Source organism: Oncorhynchus masou, chromosome 29 (genome assembly GCF_036934945.1).
Source record: "Oncorhynchus masou masou isolate Uvic2021 chromosome 29, UVic_Omas_1.1, whole genome shotgun sequence".
NCBI lineage: Eukaryota > Metazoa > Chordata > Actinopteri > Salmoniformes > Salmonidae > Oncorhynchus > Oncorhynchus masou.
The window spans coordinates 44,566,493-44,594,247 of NC_088240.1; the positions used below are offsets into that span (position 1 = coordinate 44,566,493).

Below are 27,755 nucleotides of genomic sequence, written 5' to 3' on the forward strand. Positions count from 1 at the left end.
ACTAAGCGAAAACAAGTTTGGAGGTGTATCGTTGCAGAATGCTGTGGTAGCCATGCTGGTTAAGTGTGCCTTGAATTCTAAATAAATCAGACTGTGTCATCAGCAAAGCACCATCACACCTCCTCCTCCATGCCTCACGATGGGAACCACACACGTGGAGATAATCTGTTCACCTACTCTGCATCTCACAAAGACACAGGGTTTGAACCAAAAATCTAAAATTTGGCCTCATCAGACCAAAGGACAGATTTCCAACGGTCTAATGTCAATTGCTTGTGTTTCTTGGCCGAAGCAAGCCTCTTCTTATTATTGGTGTCCTTTAGTGGTTTCTTTGCAGTAATTCGACCATGAAGGTCTGATTCACACAGTCTCCTCTGAAAAGTTTATGTTGAGATGTTACTTGAACTATGTGAAGCATTTATTTGCGCTGCAATTTCTGAGGCCGGTAACCTCAGATCAATGTAACCTCTGCAGCATTGCAAACTCTGGCAGTCCTCATGAGAGCCAGGAGTGTTTCGGTCTGTAATAAAGCCCTTTTTGTGAGGAAAAACTCATTCTGATTGGCTGGGCTTAGCTCACCCATGGCTGCACCCCTGCCCAGTCATGTGAAATCCATAGATTAGGGCCTAATGGTTTTATTTCAATTGACTGATTTCCTTTTATGAACTGTAACTCAAGTGCTCATAACGCAACTTTATGTTTCCAATAATCTGTCTGTTTTGCCCATAGTTGTGCAGATGCTAAAACAACCAACCCATCTATTATAATTCCATTAATTGACCTCATTCTCTAAATAAGCAGTTGATTAAACAGAATAAAGAGCAAATGAGGTACAAAAGTGTAAGACACCTGTGGTTGCCATTTCTTCTCACAACTTTATTTAAACAGAAATAATGCTAACAAATTGCACAAATATGTTATAATAACATTAGATAAAAAATGTTTACAATATAAAAAAAACACCAAAGCAATCTCTTTTTTTGTTGCGACAATGATAAAACCTGAGAATTGAGTATGCCGGTCCTTGTCACTTGACCTATAACCTAACTGTAGAAACAGACTCCAAACATTCACTCAGGCAAGGTCTTTTTGGGTCCAATTTAATTTTTGGAACATTTCTTGTTCAGCAAAGGTCAGCAAGAGACCATCTTCACACAACGAGGACCAGTTCGAGATAGGAGGTTATAGGTTGAAAGTCACCTGGGACAGAAACAGCAAGAGACCGCATCAGTAACATGACTATCAGCGCGTAACGACAGTTTGGTAACATTTAACTGGATGTTCACTTCCCTATAGTCAGCAGAACATCAAAGAGCAAGTGGGGACCCAAACAAACTTTTAGCATTCATCTGGACATTGCAGCTGCCGAACTAAACCCACCACTCTAGTTGAATATGTATGTTGGGACATTTACATGCAAGTATTTTGTCCTTGGGTGTGAATCAAAGTAGTAGTGTGGGGGAGGGGGTGGGGGATGCTGTGGAGTTGAAGTCTGTCTAGCATCCTAATTGCAACAGTAAAGCTACAACAGCATGAAGCAACAGCAATTCACTTCATTGGACACACAATATGTACAATTTGGAGACACTTTCCTTAAAATCATCAGCTATATCCTTGGTATAATCATTTGTCATTCCACAAGCAGCCACCATCTACACAGTTATGCTTGCCTGAAAATGTATATGATCACGTTAAGAGTAACTTGAATTATGTCTGATTTTAATAACAAACTGTTATGACCACTTACAGTTGCAATAACAGATTTTAATTTTAAATTATGACTGCTAGCATTACAATCATAACAGCTATGAATGCAAACAGGCATTTCGGGGTTCAAGGAACAGTATTCCATACAATGATTATTATTTATTTAACTTGAGTAGTGCTTTTCATTACATAAAAATAATCTCAAAGAGCATAAAAAGCTTAAACAAATATATTTAAATTGAGATATGCTTGTGGCGACAGCTTCACTCTGGTTGGTTACGTTAGAACATGAGTAGTTGCCGAGGTGTCAATCTCACTTCAGAAATCACGGGCACCGGTCACAGTGAACACCAATAAAAAAGGAGAAGAAAAAAAATCTATCATATTCATAGAAAACATATGCCCATTTCTACTAGTTTTACCACAAAGTTTCATCTATATAAATCTGGTCACAATTCACATTTGGAGTGAGGCAGAGTATGTACGTTTCAAAGCACTAAAAACTGCACCACATTGACATACTATAGTTTAGTACACACAAAGCACCCGCACTAAAAGGTCTTACATACTTATGCACACACATACAAACAAACAGGCACATTCACAGTGCAGGTGACACAGGGAGGGGGGGTCGTCAGGGAGAGTGTGTAGTATATGCGTGTGTGTTTGTGCTGGAGTGAGTTTGGTCTCTTTAAATTGAAGCTAGCTAGGATGGACAAAGGTGTTCAATTCCTAGCCTGTCTTGTTGAGCTTGAAAAGTCGTAACACTGTACAAGAACCAAGCTGCCTTTACCTTGACATAACACCGTTGTGGCTTTGTCAAGTCATCTAACATACATCAACATAACCTGTTCCATTCTATGTAACCATTCTGTATTTGAAATCTGTTCTGTCTTGCAAATAAAAGTGTTAAGACAGCTACAAGCAAGAGTTATGCTCACTACTGTTGCACTCAGATGACCAGATTAGTCACTTGTCAGAATGCTGGTCTATGTCACAATCTTATGCCCTATACTAGGGAAGTGTCTTGATTGACAGGCAGATAGGAGAGTGAATGCGTGGAGGGGGAGGGGCAAATCGGCAGAAAGGCACTCGCTGCTTTGTCCAAGGGATGCCAACAGAGTTGGGGTCAAGGGGTGCTGGTGAGCATCAAAAGTACACGTACAAACACACAGACACTATTGGTTAATTCTTACAAAACAATTGTCAAAAAACACCACTAACACAATCCACTGTGTTGTACATTGGAGTGGAGCTATGGCTGATAGGGTTTTACGCAAACACACCCACCTTGAATTAGCAAACAGTAGAGGGTGAAACAGTCTAAAGGCACCATCTCTGGTGCCTCCATGTATCGGTGGAAATAGGGCTCCTTCATCTGATCCTGAAGATCTACAACCCTGTGCTTTCATTATGACAATGAGGGTAATACACAGTTATACATGTGTCTGCCTTGTGGAGACCAAGCCGATGTCAGTTTGTCAACTGTATTTCAATGCAGGAGCTGTGTGTCTTTAGAAAGTCCAGTTTGGAAAAATGTGAGGTAACTGATTAAGGCAAATGGAAATACCAAGTGCTGATGTTTTCCAAGTAAGTAACGACTCTTCTAGTAAATAATAGGGGCCATGGCCTCTTAACGACATCAATAAAATAAAAGAAAGCCAAAGATCCCTTTAAAGCTAGCTCTTCAAGCGGAGGACATTTTGTTAAATCAGAAATAGACAGTAGCTTGTAACAGAATAGCAGAGTCACATGATAGGCCTGTTTGCAAGGTAATATCAGATCTAATATACTCTAGTATGGATAACATCAACCTGGACTCCGTCCATAGAGATGCACAGGAAAAACTGCTTGAGTAGTTATGTTACGACATAGATACAATGTCAAGTTATACCCCCAATGATCTGATGTGGAATAGCATCCAACTCCATATAACCTTCCTACAACATTGCACAACTAAAATAAGCTATGGTGTGCAGGGTCATCCATTCCTCATGATATCCTAGGTAGTAAGGACCCGGTCACTTTAGATCGAGACTAACCAATAACATTCATAGCTATGGCCACATACTACATAATAAAACGACCATACTTGGCTAAGAACAGGTTATGTAGTTAGGAGCTCCATTTTCAAAAACGCATCATATGTGCTTTGAACAGGACGATAGCAACGTAAGATAGCAGTTGAAGAAGGTTTGAGGGTGTGATAAGAGTTTAAGAAAACCTTTCAAATCTTTACACTGTCAAAAGTGACGGAACATGACGGAACATGTCCGGTGCAGTTACAATAGCTAGCCGAGTTAGCCACGGTCATCTTGCATACAGTACAGCTAGCTGCATGACATCATTGTAACTAAGGTTGCAAAGGGAGGGAATGTTACTGGTAACTTTCAAAATTGACCAGTAAACTTTTCATAGCATGTAAAATATATTTTTAAAATTGTATAAATGGTAAATTACAGGTAGTTTTGCAACCCTAATTGCAACACTTGACTGCTTATAACATCTTACTAATGACAGAGTAAAGGTAGCTAGCTTCATGAGTGTATTCAAAGTTACCAATAAGACAGGCCAAGACGTTTAGAATCCAATAAACACGAGACAAATCCCCTCATACTCATTATTACCACAATTACACTGTACTAAAAAAGGTTAAATTACAGTTGTATGAAAAACGATGAGAGCAATATCCTGTTGAGAACCACAAGTATCAGGCGTGACATTTGTTATGAAGCAGTAATCGCGTCATGCTCCTTGAAGACAGAGCCATATATATACAGAGTAAGGCAAACTTGGTTAAGACTGGGAATTCCAATGGTAGCCATGTTGGCACCAAAAGCTTGGAACACTTGGAGACAACATGGCGGACAGTTTCGCAAACTATGTATGTTTATGGCTCTGCTGTAGGGTTGCCATCGTCGCCCCCTTCAGGGCCTGAAAGGGGAGTGCAAATCCCAGGCCAGACTAGCTTTGACCAGTTTGGGGACCAGACCCGGATCTGTGAGTCTGCTGAGTGATAGGCCCAGTGCAGGTACCAGCAGAACTCAGAAGAGACAGGAAACAGCCAGCGGAACCAGGGCTGCAGACACAAAGTAGTTTACACGGTATAGATGGAGTGGGGAGAAAGTCACCATGGCAACGCAGAGAGGCAACAGCAGGCGGGATGTGATAGGCAGGGTTTTACTGAAACACAAGAGCGTAAAACCCAAATTAAAACACACCTGGGTGAAAGGACAGGAGTGAAGACAGACATGAAAGATGTGCGCGCATGTGAGACAGAGGGAGCAGTATAATACAAGCACCTGTAGCTGAGAGTGAGTGTGTTACAGTTGATGAGCAGCAGAGAGGCGATGAAGAGAGGCACGGAGTGGGGCCAGCAAGGGTCAGGATCCAAACGAGCAACAGAATATCTGCAAAGAGAAAAGTCAATTAAAGGAAGGGGGAAAATGAAAGTTCTACACATGGACACATACACGGTAGAGTTAGGGAAGTAGAGGGTGGACAAGGTAAGGGCTAGACACAAACACACTCTAGTACCTGAGGTTGCGGGTCCAGTGGATCAGTGATGGGGCACAGAGCATGACTGGTAGAGTGAGGAGAGCAGACAGGCTGACGTGCAGTTGCAGGTCATCTCTCACATCCTGCAGTACCGAGTCCGATAGCAGGGGGGCGCCGTTACATTCTTTAGGTTTGCTGTCCAGGGCCTTACTGTTCCCGGTGCCTTTCTCTTTTTCCCCAGTGCCTTTCTCTTTTTCCCCAGTGCCTTTCTCTTTTTCCCCAGTGCCTTTCTCTTTTTCCCCAGTGCCTTTCTCTTTTTCCCCAGTGCCTTTCTCTTTTTCCCCAGTGCCTTTCTCTTTTTCCCCAGTGCCTTTCTCTTTTTCCCCAGTGCCTTTCTCTTTTTCCCCAGTGCCTTTCTCTTTTTCCCCAGGGCCTTTCTCTTTTTCCCCAGGGCCTTTCTCTTTTTCCCCAGGGCCTTTCTCTTTTTCCCCAGGGCCTTTCTCTTTTTCCCCAGGGCCTTTCTCTTTTTCCCCAGTGCCTTTCTCTTTTTCCCCAGTGCCGTTGTCGGTTTGTTTCTCGGGCGCCTGGAAGGGTAGTTGTGATTATAATCAATATATGAATATTTTAGAGAGGTCATTTTTAGAGAGGGCAATAATTCTGACTCTTACCAGGTTCAGCATATGACTCAGAGACCTCTCTGTCATCTGCAGCCTTAGAACCTGGACAGAAACATAGGCACACATCAGTAAACCACAGGAAAACTAACAAGTTCAATGAGTAAGTATTTAACTGGTTCCCTAGACTCACTCGGTAGAGATGCAGCAGGAAGGTGGCTGTGATTGACAGGGCTCCACAGGAAGCCCATCCTAACACGCTCAGACACAGGATGAGGAGCAGCTGAGTCCGCCTACGCAGGGTGCCGCAGTCCCGAGACACAGAGGGCCTGAAAGCAGACACCCACACACAGACTAAACAAATTCAAATTCCATGGAGTTCAATCTAATGCATGAGGGGAGCGGGCATTCATTACCTGTGAAGTGGGGCCAATAGCAACGAAAGCAGCCTTAGAAAGAGGCGGAGCACAACGCTGCCCCAGAAGGCCATGGCTGCTCCCAAAACATACAGCAGGGGAGACAGGAGGCGTGGCCAGTCTTCATTTAGGGGCAAGCCCTCCTGTGTCATACCATCTGGGGAGGTGGCGGGGAGAGCATCTAACGGCGGGAGATGAAGAGTGGACCAACCATCCTGGAACCAGCTATACCTGGATACAAATAGTGGGATGAAGGAGGATAGAGGGACTTTGTATGGTGTGGTTTCATGTAATACAAGTGGTCTTTCACAGTGTGTCTGTGTGCATGCGTGTGTGTGTGTGCACATGCATTTGTGTGTGTGCTCACACCACAGGAGGTTGGTGGCAGCTTAATTGGGGAGGACGGGAACGTGTTAATGGCTGGAGCGAAATCCGTGGAACAGTATCAACAACATGGTTTCCATGTGTTTGATGCCATCCCATTCGCGCCGTCCAGCCATTATTATGAGCAGTCCTCTCCCTCAGCAGCCTCCACTGTTGCACACACATGCATGCTTGATTGAATAATAGGTCTACCTGAGCAGCAGATGCAGCAGGTAGACGGGAAGGTCCACCTTGTGGGGCTGCAGGGATCTGGCCACGGCATCGCTCATCTGTAGGGGGCGCCCCATCCTCACGACAGAGGACATCTGCCCCCCACAGGCCAGTAGGAGCGCTACAGCCACGTACACCGGCAACACGGGCCCACAGAACCTCAGCACCTGGGAGGACAGCAGGGTAGAAAATTCAGTTCGCTAGTTAGTCATATTGGTGTGTTTGAATTTAAGCTAGCTAGCCTCCATTTCACACAAGGCTAAATTACCCAGGAGTACTACAACGCTCATAACTCTGTATGTAAGGGTGAGAGCTGAGCACAACAGAGTATAGGTCTTACCTGTCCAAGCACCCTGGGAAATGAAGTTCTCACAGATACCTGGAGAGGGAGAGATGAGAGAAATAAAATAAAAAACCAAACGTGATTCAGCTTGAAGCCTGTATCATGGTTTAATGCCTCACATTAATGGGCAATACCATGTTGAGATAACAGAAAAACAAAAAATATCATTTAATTTTTAATTTTGTGAGCAGTACCTTATAGTGGCAATTGGGGGCAGTGTGGAGCTGCAACAGGACACCAGTGGAGTTGTCAGGACGACTTGTGTGGAGCATTCCCGATATCTCTGTTACAGAGGGAATACTGAGAGAGATTGCAGGGATAGACCAAATAAATAACAGTTTTCCATTGGGTTACTGGTAAATACATTAGATACAATTTTTTTTAAATAGCCAGGATTGGTGGACAGACAAACAGATGGATGGACAGGTGGTAAAATCTTGCCTGGACGTGGTAACTGAGTCCTCCCTAAACCATGGCACCTTCATTATGTAGACATTGGGCAGTCTGTCTGTACATAGAGACAAGGAATTTCAATCCAACATTACTGGTACTTTTGCATTTTGAACCATTACCAAAATCATAAATTAAAAGATGGATTAAGAGCAGCTGTCAACCAAACGCACACAAACACGCACCCCATCAGTTGATAGAAATGTGCTGCAAAACTGTAGACATCTGCTTACCTGCTTTGGTTACTTTGCAGTGGCTTACGACTGAAATTCTGAAAGCCTGATAGACCTGAGGATACAGTGGTCAGAAAGTATAAGACCAAATACCTTGGTCTTGTTCTGCCAGTACTGTATGTACGATGTTCAACCTCCTGATAGAATGTACTGGACTGCAAGTAGTGGATAATTACTTGACCAAACGTATTATAGAAATATACAATTCAGATGGACTTACCTGATGAAAGTGCTGCAGCTCAATGGTGTGCCGAAGTCCGGTGGAGTTGAGAGTGACGTCACTAACACTCATGCCTGAACGAACGAGAACCCACAGAGTTCAGCCATAGGGAGCCAGTGTTGCCCACCGAATGAGAAACGTCAACAAATTCAGTATACCTAACTAACTAGCTCTTGCAAAATAAAACTGAGCAAAATACAGATTTTCAGACAAACCAGACTGCAAATATAATTGTTTCTACAGGGAGGAATTAGAGAAAAGGAGGACTAACCGAAGGAGAGAACGTGTGGTACTGGCACAGAGACGGTCTGAGACTCCTGTCTCTGCCACTCACACTCCACTGTGAACTGTGGGACACAGAGTAGAAAAGATGTACACATGAAGGGTACTACAAGAGTGCCTCTACTTCTCTTCACATTTATAAATACATAACGGCGCTACCACTGAGATAAATGTTGTTTATTTATTTATTTATATTGTCACTACACCTTATGGAAAATAGTATTTCTCTACCTGTATCCGTATTTGTTAATAACTAGGGCACATAAGTGATATCAAAATCTGTTTTTAAGAATGAAACAGTGCTTTGGGTGATAAAAGAAAGAGTGCACACAGTGTACCTGTCTACCGTTGAGGTTGGAGGCAACCACAATGAGGTGAGAGACGGAGGACAGCTCACTGAGGCTCAGAGTCAGAACCTGGGGGGGGGAGCGACCAGTGAAGCATCAGTTCTGAAGAATTATTTTGATCTACACTTAATTATTATATACACTTATTTATTTTGGTCAACACGGTTTGGAGTGCAGTGTCAAGTCATGTCACAGTGTACTTAAAGTGCATTCCACAACACAAGAAACAGATAAATGAAAAACAGGAGAAACAGCAGACAGCACATTGACACAAAAACATGACCGACTTCAAATAACTGACTAACCACTAATATTTAGTGGTGGTGTAAATATGGGAAGTTAATGCTACCTTGTAAGCTGGGAGGAGTTCTGTTCCAAAAGACAGATCCACTGCCTGCACACTGGGGAAAGAAGAGTACAGTCAGAGATAGCAACGAAGGGAGAAAAGAAGAAGAGAAGGAGCATGGAGAGAGAGAGAAAGAATGGTACGTCAGATGTCAGAAAGAGCCAGCAGTAAGCTGAAGCAGAGATAAAGGCGAATGAACGAGGAGAAAGAGAGAGACAAATGGAAAGAGTGCATGTCTGACATGGCCAGTCAGTACTCACCACTAGGGATGTGACAAATGGGGGGAAATTGAAACATTTCAACAGTCATTTTATAAGTTCTGTTAAAACGATAAGAAATGCTCATAAAATTACATGTGAATTCACAATGCAGCTGCGCTGCTGCCAGCAATGGTTTGGGTCTCACGGTTTGGGTCTCCCTTTCAGATGTTTAAGCATGGAACCTTTACTACCGTTACAGTACCTCAAATCCAACTCGCAAAGTTTGCATTTCCTTCCCATTTAACTTAGCTGGTGTTGCTTGCCTTTCGCTGCCATAGTGGTGGAGAGCCGCCCCAAAATAATTGATTCCTCGGCTCCTTGCCCGTCAACTCCCATTTCTGAGTATCAAGATTCAGCATTTTTGGAACGGAGGAGACTGATTGATTATTGTCTGTACCTTCGAGAAAACAACACTCGCGTCTTTCATAGCGGGCGACGAAGAGAGAAGGGATGGGCACAGTAGATCGGCAGATCGGCCACCAGGCAGACAGAGTCAGAGACGTGCACAAGGCCTATCTATCGGCAATCAAAAGCTGTATCTCGCAATGGAATGCTGTATCTTAAATTCTTGGCTTGTAATGTCCCGCAACTTCAGTAAAGCAGGGCCTATCATCAATGAATAGGCTAGGATATTCTACATGCCACAGGGTTCCAGAGTGGCGCAGCGTTCTAAGGCACTGCATCTCAGTGCTAGAGGTGTCACTACAGACCCTGGTTCGATTCCAGGCTGTATCACAGCCGGCCGTGATTGGGAGTCCCATAGGGCGCCGCACAATTGGCCCAGCATTGTCCGGGTTAGGGTTTGGTCGGGGTAGGCCGTCATAGTAAATAAGAAGTTGTTCCTAATTGACCTGTCTAGTTCAATAAAAACAGACTGAAGACATTCATATCATTAGCGAAAAGCAAGAGCAGGCAAGCCAGCGCGAGGGAAAGAGAAGGCGGCAGGCAGAAATAATGTTGGTAAATTGGTAAGCTGTATCTTACAATGTCTTGTCACGCAAATTCACCAAAGTAGCCTAAAGTTTGCCTTTTGCTCTCTGGTTTTATTTAAATTACACAGCTTCCTCCAGGCCTTTATAGACTACCGTCTAGTTGGGCTATAACACAGAGGATAACGTTTTGTGATTTAATTTTGTGGGGGGCAGGGAACAACAAAAACATTTTTATTTAACGTTAAGGATCCCAACTTATGCACACCCCTACTCACCACATGGATCCGTTCATCTGTGTACAACCGTAAACCCAGCTAGTCATTTCCTGTTGGAGAGACTACAAACATTGGCTCGGTAGTCTCACAAAATGCAGTCTTCTGCTTGCAAGATTCACCTTATACTGTGTTCTCAACTTGCGGACTTACTCACTTCATTAGTCTTATATATCAAAAATCTCTTACAAATGGTGGCAGAAGTGGGATTCATAACCAGTGGGAAGCACCAGTGTTATCTTAAGAGCATATATTGTATATTGGTTTGAATCCCATTAAAGCAGCAGAGCTGCCATCTCAGTCTCACCAGGTTGTTGCTGCGACAGTAGAAGTGGCTGTAGGCTCTCCTGCGACTGGAGAGGGCAAATAGGAAATACTTGGCTTGTCCTTCCTGCAGAGAGCAAAGAAACATTAACTCCAAGCCATATTTTTAGAAGACATGGATCTGTAAATGATGTACGATCAAGGCCCAGCTCCTTCTGGGCCTGGAAGCGAGATTTAGCCTACTAGAAGACTAAGTGGCTCAATAAATCACATGAATTACGCCAATCTAGTTATTTTAGGTATGTGATGACCAAAGTGATAGGAGCTATGTGAAGGGTCTATGGACCAAAATGGACCTCGGCCCTGGTGGTAATGGTGTAGGCTTACTTTGGGAGCACTGTACGCCAGACGGAGTGTGTTCACCTCGCTCCACGTTTTAGGAGACCCTGGAGAATGTGATAAATAAGAGAGTGGTCACACACCCGGTAATACATATGTTCTGTAAAAGGACACACACAGCCTAAAAAGTGACATGCAGTCACACCGTTCGGCCCTACTACAAAACACACTATAGCACTGTAACCCACTGACCTGAGAGGGAAACGGGCGCCTCTAGCTGCTCACCCAGCACACGTACAGGGTGTCTGATAAAATGATGGTTCAGAATGGCCATTCTCCTCTCTGGATCGACTGAAAACTGGTAAAAAAAAAAAAGAAAAGATATCAATACACAGTACTTAGCAACTTCAAATGGACAGTGTTCCAATTTTCTTTCCTTCATGGCCACTTAAGAGTTGAAAAGACTGGGCAAGATTCTAGACTAATTATTTCTCCTATCAAACTCTTCTCAGATCAATTAGGGAAATAAGCGGCACACAATCCTGGTGTACATCTAGTCTGCATAGGCTTTCTCTTGGTCTCCTTTCCTTCATCTGCTATAACCACGTTTCCACCCAGTTATGTGAGTAAAGTCATACGGTATAAAAAAATTATAATAATAGGAAAAAACAATAGGACGTTTCGGTAACATTTTATAAATGCAGACATAATTTCTTTTTCGACATGGTGGGAGAAATTATGGTGTGAGAAATGGTGGTGGAAACACCATGTGCAAATATAGATATAATAACCATCATATGGAAGTAAACGTGGAGTCACGCAATGATATGGTATGTGGTCCTCCCATTAAGACCCGAGAAACCATGCAGTTTATTCGACTAAAGATTAAATAAGTTAATGATGAACGTCACAGGGTGATGAAAGTGCACAGAGATGAGTTTAATGCTCCTTTCCAATAAATATTGAGCGTCTTATTTTGGTGACATGATGATCGATGCTTGACTGCTGTTTGACAAATGAAAATGTATCCATAATAATCTCATCATCTAGACTAGCCTACCTGCACTGTATATGCAAGCTGTTGTTGTCTAGAGCGCACGTGCCAAGACAAAAGTAGGCACATTTGCTATTTAACAGTTTGTTACAAAACTATCGGTAGAGTTGAAAATGAAATGGAAACACTTTTGGTTTGGTTTTTATTCAGTACATGAAAACTTAAGGCAAAAAATATTTTTTGTGCAATACTTAATTACGCACAGAGTTGGACTTTTTGGTAGATAAAACACTAATATTTGAATGAAAATCTGTCACCAATTGGATTGAAACCGAGCTACTGATGCGAAATAACTGGATAGTTGGAAGCAAATTCCCAAATGGCATCCAAAATGTTGCCTATCCTGTGTATTTGAGATCAGTCAAGGAGGCCCCGCCTGGTTTCCAGTCTAGTGAGCCAGTGTGATACTCACCTGTCCCGTTCCAGGTTCAATGAGGTCAAAGAATGCCCGCACAGTGGCCAGAACCAGCTCTTTGCACCTGGAAAACAAACACAATAAGCAAATGACTTGCATATATATGGAAGAGGGTCTGGAGATTACATCAAGCAAGCTCTAAATTGAATTCCTCTACTTACCAAACAATGGACAGGTGGTCCGTGGACACCCAGGTCCTAGGAACAGCAGTAACCTTCATAAAAGAAAAACAGAAAAGGATATTAACACTATGAGTTTGAAATTGAATGCAAGGCTGAAGGACTTGGGGCAATCGAAATTCATCTGGGCTATCTGAATGAAACGCACACTAAGCATAAAAAAAAACAAAAAACTGACCGACCAGTTGAAAGTTATGATCCCTTATGTCACTTGTTAAATCCACTTCAAATCCCTGTAGCTGAAGGTGAGGAGACAGGTTAAATAATTACTGTTAAGCCTAGATTGTGTATGTGTGCCACTCAGAGGGTGAGTGGGAAAGACAAAAGACTTAAGTGCCTTTGAATTGGGTATGGTAGTAGTTGCTAGGCGCACCGTCAAGAACTGCAACGCTGCTGGGTTATTCCACTCTCAACAGTTTTCCGTGTGTATCAAGAATGGTCCAATACCCAAAGGACATCCAGCCAACTTGATACAGCTGTGGGAAGCATTGGAGTCAACATGGGCCAGCATCCCTGTGGAACGCTTGACAACTTGTAGAGTCCATGCCCCGATGAATTGATGTTACAAGGGGTGGGGTGCAACTTAATATTAGGAAGGTCTTCCTAATGTTTAGTATACTCAGTGTATATCGTTTTTGGCATATGGCTAACTAATTGGGCGGCAGGTAGCCTAGCGCTAAGGGATGCTGAACTGCAGCTGACCCATTGCTTCCAGCCTCTTGGGGTGTGTGTGTGTCGGGTTGGGAGCATAAAAATACAAATTTCTGTTTTCAGTAAGTTAATAGACAATAAAGCATATATCATCTTATAAATGTAAAGATCTTGAGTGGACAATTTTTTCTCAAGTGATAGAATAGTTACAAAGCTTACAGCAGTTCACAAGGCTCGATTTGACCGAAACATCAACAAAATAAATGTGCAGATAAAACATGTAAAATGTGAATGCAGCAGAAACTTTGACTTTGTTGAGTCTTACCACCAGAGACAGCTTGCTTGGGTCATCCTGGGGGCAGGGCAGGGCCGTGAGGCCGGAGCGCACCTGGTAGTCACGGTAACCACCCCCCACGGAGAGAACTGTCACGTTGCGCAGGTCTTCCGCTCGACCCACCCAGCGCTGTCTCACAGCAGAGTAGAACTCTACACACACACAGAGCAGAAAGGAGAGAATACAGACAGATCAAAGTGCTGGGGGTTACTATACTTTGTAAGCCCTAGTGTGTGTGTTCCATACCCAGTAGGTGTGCGTCGAGGGACAGCACGGGGGCCTGGTGAGGGGAGGCCTGGGTGATGATGAGGCTGACAAGGCGAGGGCTGAAGCGGGGCAGGGTGAAGAGGGCTCGGGCCACCACTCCCCCCATGGAGTGACCCACCAACACCACACTATGAGGGGGGGCTTCATGGTCCTGCGGAGAAAGAGATAGGTGTGGGGTTTAGTTTATCAGTCTAATGCCCAATCCCAAATTGATCCTTAGCCCCGAGGCACTTGTGTTTATCTGAGAGGATTGGATAGTTTAAGCAATATGGCAAAAACTCCACCTGCCCTCTCAGACAAGTGCCTAGGGGGGTAGGTGTTGATTTAGGCTTGGGTGTAAGTCAGTTGTTATCCATTTTTAGTTAGCATGTATATATCTGATGTTTTTAAGAGAGCTCACACAACATTTTCTTATATAATATACCTTGTAGAGGCGCAGGATGGCCTTGATGCTCTCGTGTAGGAAGTGGGTCTGCTGGCGCAGGCTGCCTCCATACAGGGCCACAAGCTCCTCGTTGAAGTCGATGGTGAACACGTTGAGGTGGACCCCTCCTTCCAGGGCCTCAGCCTTCCTCAGAGCCACCGAACCCAGGGAGCGAGCTGGTGAGAGGACATAAGAGGTCATAGACCGATTAGAAAGCTGTGAGAAGATTAACACTTAAGGATAAGATAAAAAAAATAATAATAACCAGAAGTTGGGCAAGGGAGGACACATGCAGTTACAGCCCTCGAACGATGTTCGGTTGGAACAAATTAATAGCTTGACTATTCATAGGGGTGTGTAACTAGTGTCACTAAATGGTCATTGTAGAACGGACATAATTGCCATGTACAGGTCAAACCCTAATCCTACAGAACACCATGTGCGTGTCATAACTTGGGTAGCTAGCTAGCTAGGTAGGTAGCCATCTAGTCTAGCGAGATAGATATATCTACCTGTAGTTGTTTAGCTATGACTAAACATAGAAGAGGTTTAACAATCTGAGATATATTGTAAACAGCAAGCTAAAATGTTATACAACCAGCCACTTAAAGCTAGGTTTACCAGCAAACGTTACCACATGACTGGAGCTGGCAAGCTAGTTAGTCTGGCGCCTGCTAACTTGTTAGCAAACGTGTAACATTAGCAACTGTAAATAATTTTACTAGCCAGCTATGTAACATAATTGACAAAGGTTGACATTGGTTATGACCGTGGATGCGTTTCAATCTCACAAAATTATAGGCATGATGCAAGATTGAAATCCTAACAGATGTAACAATTGACTATCCAACTAGCTAGCTATGAGGACAAACAATAATACAACACTTTACTGTTGTAAATCTCAAACTGAATCTGGTTTTACTATAAATATATTTGCCTAAGCATGCCTGATAGTATCTAGCTACAGCCATGTCTGTCTGTCTGCCTGCCGAGGCACATTTGTACAGTCTGGTCACTGTGCAAAGGTTGAGGGTTATGCAATAATTATTTATATTAGGCTAGATATTGTTCTAAATGTAATATCTCTGCCTGTGCATATGTTCAACTCCCCTACCCTAATGGTGATGTTATGCTGGCATAGTTCAACTGTCGTTCAAACTGTACAATAGAGTATAATTCATTATATTTGTTTGTCTTATAGACAATACCTTGTGGTGCCTGGGCTTCTTCCTGGAGTGAATTCTAGATAGAGAAAAATAATTCCTTTGCTTGTGTGTGTCATTGTGGCAGAACTGTTTCCCTCTTGGTGGATTGGACATTATGCTGTGTTTCAAGCAGAAGATGACTCAAGAGAATGGCAGTTTGATAATGACCACTCCCACAGCCGTACAATTATTCCCTGAACTTTACGACACTGATCACTCTTATCTTACTGCATGTTCCTTTGTGAATGTCAATTTCATCATGACCACCTCTCCCATCATCTGCTGATCACCAGTTCTCTTAGCTATAGATTATTAAACCAGATAATGTGATTTAACCAAAGATTATTCTTACTGGGAGTTACTGGATAGGTACTGTTTGGTATATCACAGAGGATTTTCAACCAACCTTAGTGATGCCATCTTCGTTTAGACACCCAACTGTCTCGATTAATAAGAGAAGGCTTGAAATAGACAAGATGGTGGCATACCCTTTGTTGGATTACTTCGTGGAGCAAATCAAATATTTTAATGACGGAGCATTTTCTAAATTCAAAGAGTACCCCCTGCAACTAGACACAGACATTTTGAGACTTGTGTTCCCAGAATCGAGCACGAGGGCAGTATTGCTAAGCTAAGGCTGGTCGAAAATTCTCTGTGTTATACCAAGCAGTACCTATCCTGTAACTCCCAGTAATGGATACCGAAAATATTTGGTTAAATCACATTATCTGGTGTAACAATCTGTAGCTACAGTTTTCTACACACTGAACTGTAATACATTGTTCATACTGTATTTGTGTATGCTACATTCTTGTTGAATACCAAGTTCTCTTTTTGATGTAGCATTAAACAGTGTACACTCCCCTGTATAGTTTACAGTGCATTCAGGAAAGTATTCAGACCCCTTGACTTTCTCTTAATTTTGTTACGTTACAGCCTTATTCTAACATTGATCAGGGGAGAAAACATTTTAATCAATCTACACACAAAAACTCATAATGACAAAGCAAAAACAGAAATACCTTATTTACTTAAGCATTCAGAACCTTTGCTATGAGATTATTGATGATCCTCGAGATGCTTCTACAACTTGATTGGAGTCCACCTGTGGCAAATTCAATTGATCGGACATGATTTGAAAAAGGCACACACCTGTCTATATAAGGTCCCACAGTTGACAGTGCATGTCAGAGCAAAAACCAAGGCATGAGGTAGAAGGAATTGTCTGCAGAGCTCTGAGACATGATTGTGTTGAGGCACAAATCTGGGGAAAAGTACCAAAACATTTCTGTAGCATTGAAGGTCTGCAAGAACACAGTGGCCTCCATTATTCTTTTAAATGTTTTTATTTATTTAACCTTTATTTAACTAGGCAAGTCAGTTAAGAACAAATTATTATTTTCAATGACGTCTTCAATGGGAAGGAAGAAGTTTGGAACCACCAATACTCTTCCTAGAGCTGGTTGCCTGCCAAACTGAGCATTCGGGGAGAAAGGCCTTGGTCAGGGTGGTGACCAAGAACCCAATGGTCACTCAGACAGAGCTCCAGAGTTCCTCTGTGGAGATGGGAGAACCTTCCAGAAGGACAACCATATCTGCAGCACTCCACCAATCAGGCCTTTATGGCTGAGTGTCCAGACGGAAGCCACTTCTCAGTAAAAGGCACATGACAGCCCGCTTCGAGTTGCCAAAAGGCACCTAACGGACTCAATGCTTCAAAACCTGTTTTTGCTTTGGGATTATTGTGTATACATTGATGGGGTAAAAAAATCTATTTAATAAAATTTAGAATAAGGCTCTAACCTAACAAAATTTGGAAAAAGTGAAGGGGTCTGAATACTTTCCGAAGGCACGAACTCATTTTCGTGCTCGTTTGTTATTAGCACAACTAGACAGAACACCACACAGGCATGATGAAAAACACGTTTTCAAAAATATCTTGCCTAGAGAAGTTCTGAGATTACTGTGTGTTGGTCGTTAGAAGTAAATAACACCACCATCCAAGTTTGTGGGCACCCCCCATCTACCTAGCAGGGCAGTATCTGCATTCACTATGAATGTGGGTGGCAGGTAGCCTAGTGGTTATAGCGTTGGGCAAGTAACCGAAAGGTTGTTGGATTGAATCCCGGAGCTGACAAGGTACAAATCTGTCATTCAGTCCCCTGAAAAAGGCAGTTAACCCACTAGGCCGTCATTGTAAATAAGAATTTGTTCCTAACTGACTTGCCTAGTTAAATAATGGTAACATAGATTTAAAAAATGTAAATATATAAAACATCTTTTAAAAATTGAATGCTGGACTTTGTTGTTTAGCAGCCAAATACAGGAAAAAACTCAACTTTCTACTAGTGAAATGAAAACGTGCTCGTTCTAGCTTGTAGTTTCGATAATCTTGATGTTTATGATAAAGAACGTAATGTTGTTAATATAGTAATGACTACGTGCCGTGGCAGAACCAGGGTGAAATTTCCTTTTAATTTCTATTTTTTTTGCTTATCCCTGACATCCCTGACATTCATCCACCACATCCCTGAACAGTGGCTGTCCCCCCATGTGAGGATTAAGGTTGACCAAAGCTCATGGATATCAACACAAGATGACCTCTGAATAGACTAGATTTACTATTGGAGTTAAGTAATCTGATTAGCAAAACAGAGGGCAGTGTGTAGATTATGGATTTAAGCATCCCTTCAATTTACCTGTGAACCTGGACCTCATTTCACCTCCCTATGAAGAGTAGCACTCCTTTTAACAGTTTAAATCAACTCTGATTAAAGGGATAATTGTGGATACCACTTGTATGTCTCTGCGTACAATTTAAAATAAGTTTCTAACTAGAGTTAGTGCAATTGCTAACTACCATTAGAGCAATGACTGGCAGTCTATTGTAACAGCTAGCTGTTAACATACTATTACCAGTCATTGTGCTAATGCTAGTTAGCATTGGTTTGCATAATTACCTCCAACTTCTTTCATAGTGAATGCAGACATAAAGAGTATCCATGAGTTACTCTGACTCTGTGGAAGTAGATAAAGCTCTTCATTGCCAAAATCTCAAAGTATCCCTTTAAGTGTGTTTAATGTAAAACTAGGTATTAGGCTTGACGGGCTTTAAAGTAGCCTAAACACAGCTACTTAGTGCTGATGTTGTTGAATGTAAAACATCTAAAGATCATGAATCCAAGATGGCCCCTTGTATATAGCCAGTCTTTTTTCGTATACATCATAATCTCACTTCTATCTTCATACTAAATACACTTTCCTGCAACTCGCCTCACCCAATGTGGAACGGATCTGCTATTTTTATTCCTTATAACTGGAACTTCCATTAAGAGCTAGCCAGCTAACTAGCTACTAGTCTTTGTTAGCCACGGCTAGCTGTCCTCGCCTTTTCCCCCTGGAATCAGCCAGCCTTAGCTTGGACAAACACCTGCCAGTCTGCACAGCGCGATATCAACTCAGACCATATCGGACTGCTTCTCTCTACCATATCACCGGATTACTGCCACTCTGGATCATTACTCCTAGCTAGCTGCAAACGAGTGGCTACTGTTAGCTAATGCCTCTGTCCGAAAGCAAGCACCAGTTAGCCTCGAGCTAGGCCCATATACCAACTAATTCTAGGGCTACAACCACCTAATTTGCCAATTGGCCTGTAACCTTTATTGTCGACACGGAGCCCCACTGATCCAACATGACTGGACTGCCAACGTGATCGCACGATGTGGTCTCAACTAGAGGTCAATCGATTAATCGGAATGGCTGATTTCAAGTTCATAACAATCGGTAATCTGCATTTTTGGACAGATTCTAGTAGTCCTATAATAACTACAACCTACAACTTCTTACCTGGGAATATTGAAGACTCATGTTAAAAAGGAACCACCAGCTTTCATATGTTCTGAGCAAGGAACTTAAACATGAGCTTTTTTACATGGCACATATTGCACTTTTACTTTCTTCTCCAACACTTTGTTTTTGCATTATTTTAAACCAAATTGAACGTTTCATTATTTATTTGAGACTAAATTGATTTTATTGATGTATTAAGTTAAAATAAGTGTTCATTCAGTATTGTTGTAATTGTCATTATGTATATATTAAAATATTAATAACAATAAATAAATAAAACATTACATTAAAATTATATATATATATATATTTTTATTATTTTTATTTTATTTTTATTATTATTAAAAATAGGCCGATTAATCGGTATCTGCTTTTTTTGGTCCTCAAAAAAAAATCAGAATCAGTCGACCTCTAGTCTCAACAGGCTATTATGTTATGATATCGCCGCAGAACCATCTACTAGCCCTGGCCCATTAGCTTTTTCTGAATGCTGTGTCCCCTGCTCGCCGAGTGTAGTAGTGAATACCGTACAGCACCCTGTCTTACATATTACTACTCTTTTGGCCCTATGATCACTCGGCTACACAGCTGATCCCCCCCTGGACTGTTTCAATAACACTGTACCCCATTTTGTTTACCTTAGCTCTCCTGATCAACACCTGTGATTGCTTTATGCCTCTCTCTAATGTCAATATGCCTCGTCTACTGCTGTCTTGGCTAGTTTTTATTGCTTTATTTCACAGCCCTCAGTCCCGCTCAAATTGTCTTAGATAGCTCTTTCGTCCCACTTCACACACATGACGAGACCTCACCTACATTAATTAATGCCTCCAGAGACTAAACCTCTCATCATCATCACGCATAGGTTTACCTCCACTGTGCTCACATCCTACCATACCCTTGTCTGTACATTATACCTTGAATCTATTCTACAACACCCAGAAATCTGCTCCTTTAATTCCCTGTCCCCAACGCACTAGACAACCAGTTCTTATAGCCTTTAGCCGTACCCTTATCCTACTCCTCCTCTGTTCCTCTGGTGATGTAGAGGTTAACCCAGGCCCTGTAGCCCCCAGTTCCACTCTTATTCCCCAGGCGCTATCATTTGTTGACTTCTGTTGACTAACCGTAAAAGCCTTGGTTTCATGCATGTTAACATCAACTACAACATTTTCCGACAAGATAGAACTTTTGTTACAGATCCCCCTCAGCCCCCAGCTGCACCCTGGACACCATATGTGAATTAATTCCCCTCCATTTATCTTCACAGTTTGTACTGTTAGGTGACCTAAACTGGGATATATTTAACACCCCGGCCGTCCTATAATCTAAGATAGATGCCCTCAATCTCACCCAAAATTATCATGGAACCTACCAGGTAAAACCCCAAATCCGTAAACTCAGGCACACTCATAGATATCATCCTGACCAACCCGCTCTCTAAATACACCTCTGCTGTCTTCAACCAGGATCTCAGCGATCAAATCAAAGTTTGTCACGTGCACCGAATACAACAGTGAAATGCTTACTTACAGGCCCAAACCAATAGTGCAAAAAAGGTATTAGGTGAACAATGGTTAAGTAAAGAAATAAAACAACAGTAAAAAAGACAGGCTATATACAGTAGCAAGGCTATAAAAGTAGCGAGGCTACATACAGACACCGGTTAGTCAGTCTGATTGAGGTAGTATGTACATGTAGTTATGGTTAAAGTGACTATGCATATATGATGAACAGAGTGTAGCAGTAGCGTAATAGAGGGGTTAGCGGGACACTATGCAGCCCGGTTTGCCAATGTGCGGGAGCACTCGTTGTGTACTCACTGCCTGCGTCCGTAATGGGTCTGCGGTCAAACAACCACCACCTAAAACACTTCAGCGAGCAGGCCTTTCTAATCGACCTGGCCCAGGTATCCTGGAAAGATATTGACCTCATTCCGTCAGTAGAGGGTGCCTGGTTATTGTTTAAAAATGCTTTCCTCACCATCTTAAATAAGCATGCCCCATTCAAAAAAAATGTAGAATCAGGAACAGATATAGCCCTTGGTTCGCTTCAGACGTGACTGCTCTTGACCAGCACAAATACATCCTTTGGCATTCTGCATTGGCATCGAATAGCCCCCGCGATATGCAACTTTTCAGGGAAGTTAGGAACCAATATACACAGGCAGTTAGGAGAGCAAAGGCTAGCATTTTCAAACAGAAATTTGCATCCTGTAGCCAAAACTCCAAAAAGTTCTGGGACACCGTAAAGTCCATGGAGAATAAGAGCATCTCCTCCCAGCTGCCCACTGCACTGAGGCTAGGAAACACTGTCACCACCGATAAACCAACAATAATCAAGAATTTCAATAAGCATTTTTCTATGGCTGGCCATGCTTTCCACCTGCGACCCCTACCCCAGTCAACAGTTCTGTACCCCTCACAGCTACTTACCAAAGCCTCCCCCATTTCCCCTTCACCCAAAACCAGATAGCTGAAGTTCTGAAAGAACTGCAAAATCTAGACCCCAACAAATCAGCTGGGCTAGACAATCTGGACCCTCTCTTTCTAAAATGATCTGCCAAAATTGTTGCAACCCCTATTACGAGCCTGTTCAACCTCTCTTTCGTATCATCTGAGATCCCCAAAGATTGGAAAGCTGCCACGGTCATCCCTCTCTTCAAAGGGGGAAACACTAGACTAAAACTGTTACAGACCTATATCTATCCTATTCTGCCTTTCTAAAGTCTTCGAAAACCAAGTTAACAAACAGGTCACCAACCATTTAAAATCCCACAGTACCTTCTCTATGGAGGTGCCACAGGGTTCAATTCTCGTGGCCGACTTTTTTCTCTGTATACATCAATGATGTCGCTCTTGCGGCTGGTGATTCTCTGATCCACTTCTATGCAGACAACACCATTCTGTATACTTCTGGCCTTCTTTGGACACTGTGTTAACTAACCTCCAGACGAGCTTCAATGCAATACAACTCTCCTTCCGTGGCCTCCAACTGCTCTTAAATGCAAGTAAAGCGAAATGCATGCTGCTCTTCAAACAATCGCTGCCTGCACATGCCCACCCACCTAGCATCACTACTCTGGACGGTTCTGACTTATAATTGTCCACATATTATAAAACCTAGGTGTCTGGTTAGACTGTAAACTCTCCTTCCAGACTCACATTAAGCATCTCCAATCCAAAATGAAATATAGAATCTGCTTCCTATTTCGCAACAAAGCATCCTTCACTCATGCTGCCAAACATACCCTCGTAAAAAACTGACTATCCTACTGATCCTTGACTTCGGCGATGTCATTTACAAAATAGCCTCCAACACTCTACTCAGCAAATTGGATGTAGTCTATCACAGTGCCATCCGTTTCGTAAAACAAAGTCCCATATACTACCCACTACTGCGAACTGTATGCTCTCGTTGGCTGGCCCTCGCTTCATATTCGTCGCCAAACCCACAGGCTCCAGGTCATCTATAAGTATATGCTAGGTAAAGCCCCGCCTTATCTCAGCTCACTGGTCACCATAGCAACACCCACCCGTAGCACGCTCCTCCAGCAGGTATATTTCACTGGTCACCCCCAAAGCCAATTCCTCCTTTCCTTCCAATTCTCTGCTGCCAATGAATGGAACAAATGGCAAAAGTCACTGAAGCTGGAGACTCATATCTACCTCACTAACTTTAAGCATCAGCTTATCAGAGCAGCTTCCTGATCATTGCACCTGTACATAGCCCATCTGTAAATAGCCAATCCAACTACCTCATCTCCATATTGTTATTTATTTTATGTATATATATAAAAAATGTTTTGCTCCTTTGCACACCAGAATCTCTCCTTTTGGGCATTCAACTTCTGCACATCTATCACTTCTGTGTTTATTTGCTAAATCGTCATTATTTCACCACTACGGCCTATTTATTGCCTTACCTCCCTAATCTACTTCATTTGCATACACTGTATATAGACTTTTCTATTGTGTTATTGACTGTACGTTTGTTTATTCCATGTGTAACTCTGTGTTGTTGTTTATGTCGCACTGCTTTGCTTTCTCTTGGCCAGGTCGCAGTTGTAAATGAGAACGTGTTCTCAACTAGCCTACCTGGTTAAATAAAGATAAATAAATTAAAATCATGCCTGGGTTGAGGTTTGCTTGGTTGAGGTATGTGCTTGTGATTGTAACCATAACATGTAAATAGACTAATGCAACAGAACCCATGATGGAGGACACTGAATACCATCATGCACATAATGGTAAAATAGCAAACTATGTGTATGTTGCATGTGTGTATGTGGGCGTGGGTGGGCGTACACATGCAAGATTGAGAGTGAGAGAAAGAGAGTGTGGGTGTTCTACTCCCACCAGCAGCCACTAGCAACACCAAACCAGAAGAGGATAGATCTGCATTACAGTGGGCATAGAACAGGGAACATCAACTAAATTCAGCCAGAAGATCAGGAGGAAGAGAACATAATCACAAATAATTTGTAAACCTCAAATTGACCACACGGATATAATATTTAACTAAAACAGAATCATTTGAAACCTTGTATACGATCACACACACACACTGTATAACTCTCTTATGCGTGGGAATACTTTGGAACAGATTTCCAGAATTAAAATCCCTTGGAGCTGAATTGCTGGTGTTTTTACACACACCCCCGCTCCCCCTTTGGAAACAAGCATATGAATTAATACTTTCAAGTGACATCCTCTGGGTCCTCATAGTGCATTTTGATTCCCAAAATATATTCAATAGATATATATTTTTATTTTTATTTATTTTGCTTAGAAAACTTGGGGGACAAAATAAAATCACCGCCAGTTGGGAAACCCTTCCTTAAGATATTTCTCAAATACAAGACTTTCACCAGCCTATGTACAATATGCAACCGAAGCAGATATTGTACATTAGAAATTCTTAGCTTCCATTGTAAAGAGCAATCTTGTGATATTCCCTAATCTGAGTTGAGTGGCTATGTTCGATTCGAGTAAGTTTGAAAAGTGGATGAGTTTGGTTAATGGTGATAGAGGCTCACCTTGTTTGTAGCTGCCTGCGTTTCCAGGTAGGAAAAGAACAGGGGCCCCGGTTAGTTTTAGTCCGCGAGTGTCCTGAGCGTACTGGCCCTCTCCGTACAGGTAAAGCCCATACGCTGGATACTGGCGGGCCACACGTCGGGGCAGGGCAATACGCTGTCAACACACAAACATAGTGAGGACACACACATCCCTGATAGAGCTCTCTGGGCCTAAAGTACAACACACTAAGGATACACACACACACACCTCCCTAGAGGTAGAGCCATATGCTGGGAACAGCTGAGCCACACTTCTAGGCAGATTAACACATCACAGAGAAGAAGAGAAAAACAGTACAGTGAGAAAGCATCGTTGTGTGTGTGTGTGTGTGTGTGTGTGCACGCTGAACGACAGGAGAGGTGTGGCACCATGTGGCCGATACTGACTCTTGATTGAGCAAATCAGATCAGAGAACAATTTTGGGTAATCAATATAATAGCTACTTCTAATAGATTGGGCCAATTCTTCATATTTTATCAGCACCATGGTGAGCGCAGACAGACCACACAGAGCCATATGGTTGTGCCAGGCACTCAATGGGTGGAATAATCACCTTACAGTACTTATCATGGATCAACTGCAGCTTCCAACACAAGGTGTGATCTCCTGAGCCCTGATGTAACATACAATGACACCACACACACACTCACTCACTCACTCACTCAGCATCCTCAACATACAGCTACTGCCTACCATGCCACCTCTCTATTGCAGCTAGTACTAGAAATAATGTACAATTCCATGGTAAATGTGAAACGTAGCTAGGTGTGCATGACACAGTCCGTCGACACCCTCAACAAGGAAATCGTCCTGAAAATCATGCATGAGGCGCGATGTTGAAATTGGAAGCCTAATGCAGGTGCTTTACGACAACAGGTAGCTTGAGCTTCAGCATATTTCGGCCATGGGCTAATTTATAGCTAGCCATATCCATATTATGGCTCTAAAAATCACAGCTGGACATTGACAGCTGGGGGGGGGGGATGCTAGCTCGTCCTGAAAAGGATGGACACTAAAATAATGTTACGCATTTGGCAGCAACGTTCCGAGTGTTGTTGACAGTGCCGAGTGATTACGCCGAACCGAAACCGAATCGCGCACGGTGCCATTTGTTTGAGGTCAATCGGCAAACTACTCACCCGGTACTCGGGGTACTCGAACATATAGGTCATTGTGCACCTATTCTCTTCAAATCCCGAAAACATTTCTCGCAGGCCCATCGCCAGAAGACCCAGTGCACACCCGTAAAAGGCCACAGTGGCGACTCTCATGTCTACTGTCTTTCGGATTTTTGTCTATTTACAGGTATACTGTTTCCATTTTTCCTTTTGCAAACCCTCTCTCTGTTAAACCTGATATTCTTCTTGTTCTTCTTCTGTGGATTCTATATGGCGGTTGGCAACCAACTTGAAGGTGCATTACCGCCTCCAACTGGACTGGAGTGTGGAGCGGAGGTCTAAATCCTCCCCAATATTCTCGTCTCCCGAAGGAAACGAAATACACAATGAAATACCACATCCCCTGAAGATTTCCACAGCAGTTCACTTAATCCTGGCTCTTCAACCCCATTACTCCACAAATCTAATAACAATCGCTCCCTTTCTCTCATCATATTTCTGGCACTGAAATAGAACATGTTCCCTTGTATTCATCTCCTCCTGACAATGATCACAGCTCCCAGTCGGATGGTTCCCCACCACTTCTCAATGTACTATTTAGCCTTGTGTGTCCCAGTCCCAGCCTTGTGACTACACTTTCCTCCCTTCTCTCTCGGGCCTGAGGACCTCCCTGCCCCCACCTGTTCCTGGATCTTATACAGATGTCTTCCCTTACTCTCCCTCTCCCACAACACTTGCCACTTATTTTCAACCACTGTTCTTATTAATCCCTTGGCTTCTGCTTTACTGATTGACAATTCCATCTCAACATTAGGATGTTCAGGAGCCTGCTTGGCAATACTATCCACTTTCTCATTCCCCTCTACTCCCACATGACCTGGTACCCAGAGGAACATCACAATCTTTTTCACCCTATACAAACAATACAAAACCTCATACAATACATCCTGTCTGCTCTGAGACACACAGGCATTTAAGCTCATCAGTGCTGCACAGGAGTCAGAGCAGATGACTAACCTGTCTGGCCTCACCTCCTCCATACACTCGGCAGCCAATAGTATGGCCAACAACTCCATTGTGTAAACGGATAAATGATCCGTTGCTCTTTTCGTCACTGCCATCTTAAACTCAGTAACACTAAAAGCTGCTACTCTCCTCCCTGTTTTAGGGTCCTTTAGGTCCATCTTATGAATAGAAAGCATAGTATTGTGTCCTTAAATGTTCACTTACAAGCTCATAGAGCATGTGTCCTTAAATGTTCTTGTAACTTGGACAAAACTAAATGGGATATATATATATATAACTGAATCTACTCTTTCCTCAACATCTCTTACCCTCACAAGCAACCCTAGATCTATCACTGGTTGAGGGAGACACCAAGGTGGGATTGCAAGAAGACCCACAGAGGGGCTACACTCCCTCCCAAACAGCCCCACCTCTCTTGCCATGCAATTGCCTATCCACCAAAAGCTTGTATTCAGATTTTGTTCACGTTCTCAGCACTCTAGGAGCACCTTTTCTTTGTAGGATGTGTAAACTTAAGTCCTTTACCCAATATGTCATGGCTAGCTGTTGTCTTCTTAGCTTGAACAGCATCTCTCCCAACTCTACCTGCATCACTGCCACCGGGGAGGTCCTGATTTATCCAGTTTGATAAGTAGGCCTTCCTCCCACATCATATCATAAGCCTTCTCTACGCCAAAGAAAACGGCTACCACCACCTCCTTATTTTCCTGTGCCTTCCGTATGACTTGACTCACAGTATAGGATCCATTGTTCCCCTGCCTTTCCTGAACCCACTTTGATCTGGTGACATTAGTCCTCTACTCTCCAGAAAGTAAGTCAGCCTTTCTATAATCATCCTTTCCATAGGTTTACATACATGAGATGTAGTGATGCACCGATTTGATAATTTTGACCGATACCAATATCTGATATTTTCCTTGCCAAAAATACGATACCGAAAACTGATTAAAAAAAGTGTGGCCTTTTAAGCATTCTAGTACAGCTAAATAGTTAACACACACACACAGATGTCTAAGGCACTGCATCTCAGTGCAA

General features: G+C 42.8%; 1 protein-coding gene across 2 annotated transcripts; it reads right to left on the reverse strand.

Moving 5' to 3' along the window:
* Positions 1–855: 855 nt before the first annotated feature.
* On the reverse strand, positions 856–25,941 carry pgap1 (post-GPI attachment to proteins inositol deacylase 1). Of its 2 annotated transcripts, none has more exons than XM_064945113.1 (26): positions 25,716–25,941; positions 24,537–24,690; positions 14,442–14,617; positions 13,997–14,168; positions 13,742–13,902; positions 12,748–12,800; positions 12,584–12,650; positions 11,370–11,475; positions 11,166–11,224; positions 10,822–10,905; positions 10,518–10,567; positions 9,054–9,105; positions 8,696–8,773; positions 8,347–8,422; positions 8,076–8,149; positions 7,856–7,910; positions 7,614–7,680; positions 7,367–7,472; positions 7,170–7,208; positions 6,812–6,996; positions 6,236–6,466; positions 6,013–6,148; positions 5,874–5,924; positions 5,245–5,789; positions 5,010–5,117; positions 856–4,890 (listed from the first exon to the last, which is right to left on the reverse strand). In XM_064945113.1, exons 1-26 carry the CDS (start codon positions 25,845–25,847, stop codon positions 4,752–4,754), a joined length of 3,156 nt encoding a protein of 1,051 aa, XP_064801185.1. In that variant the 5' UTR covers positions 25,848–25,941; the 3' UTR covers positions 856–4,751. The 2 variants fall into 2 exon arrangements, with proteins under 2 accessions (XP_064801185.1, XP_064801184.1); XM_064945112.1 differs by having other exon boundaries at positions 10,518–10,579.
* Positions 25,942–27,755: the final 1,814 nt, after the last annotated feature.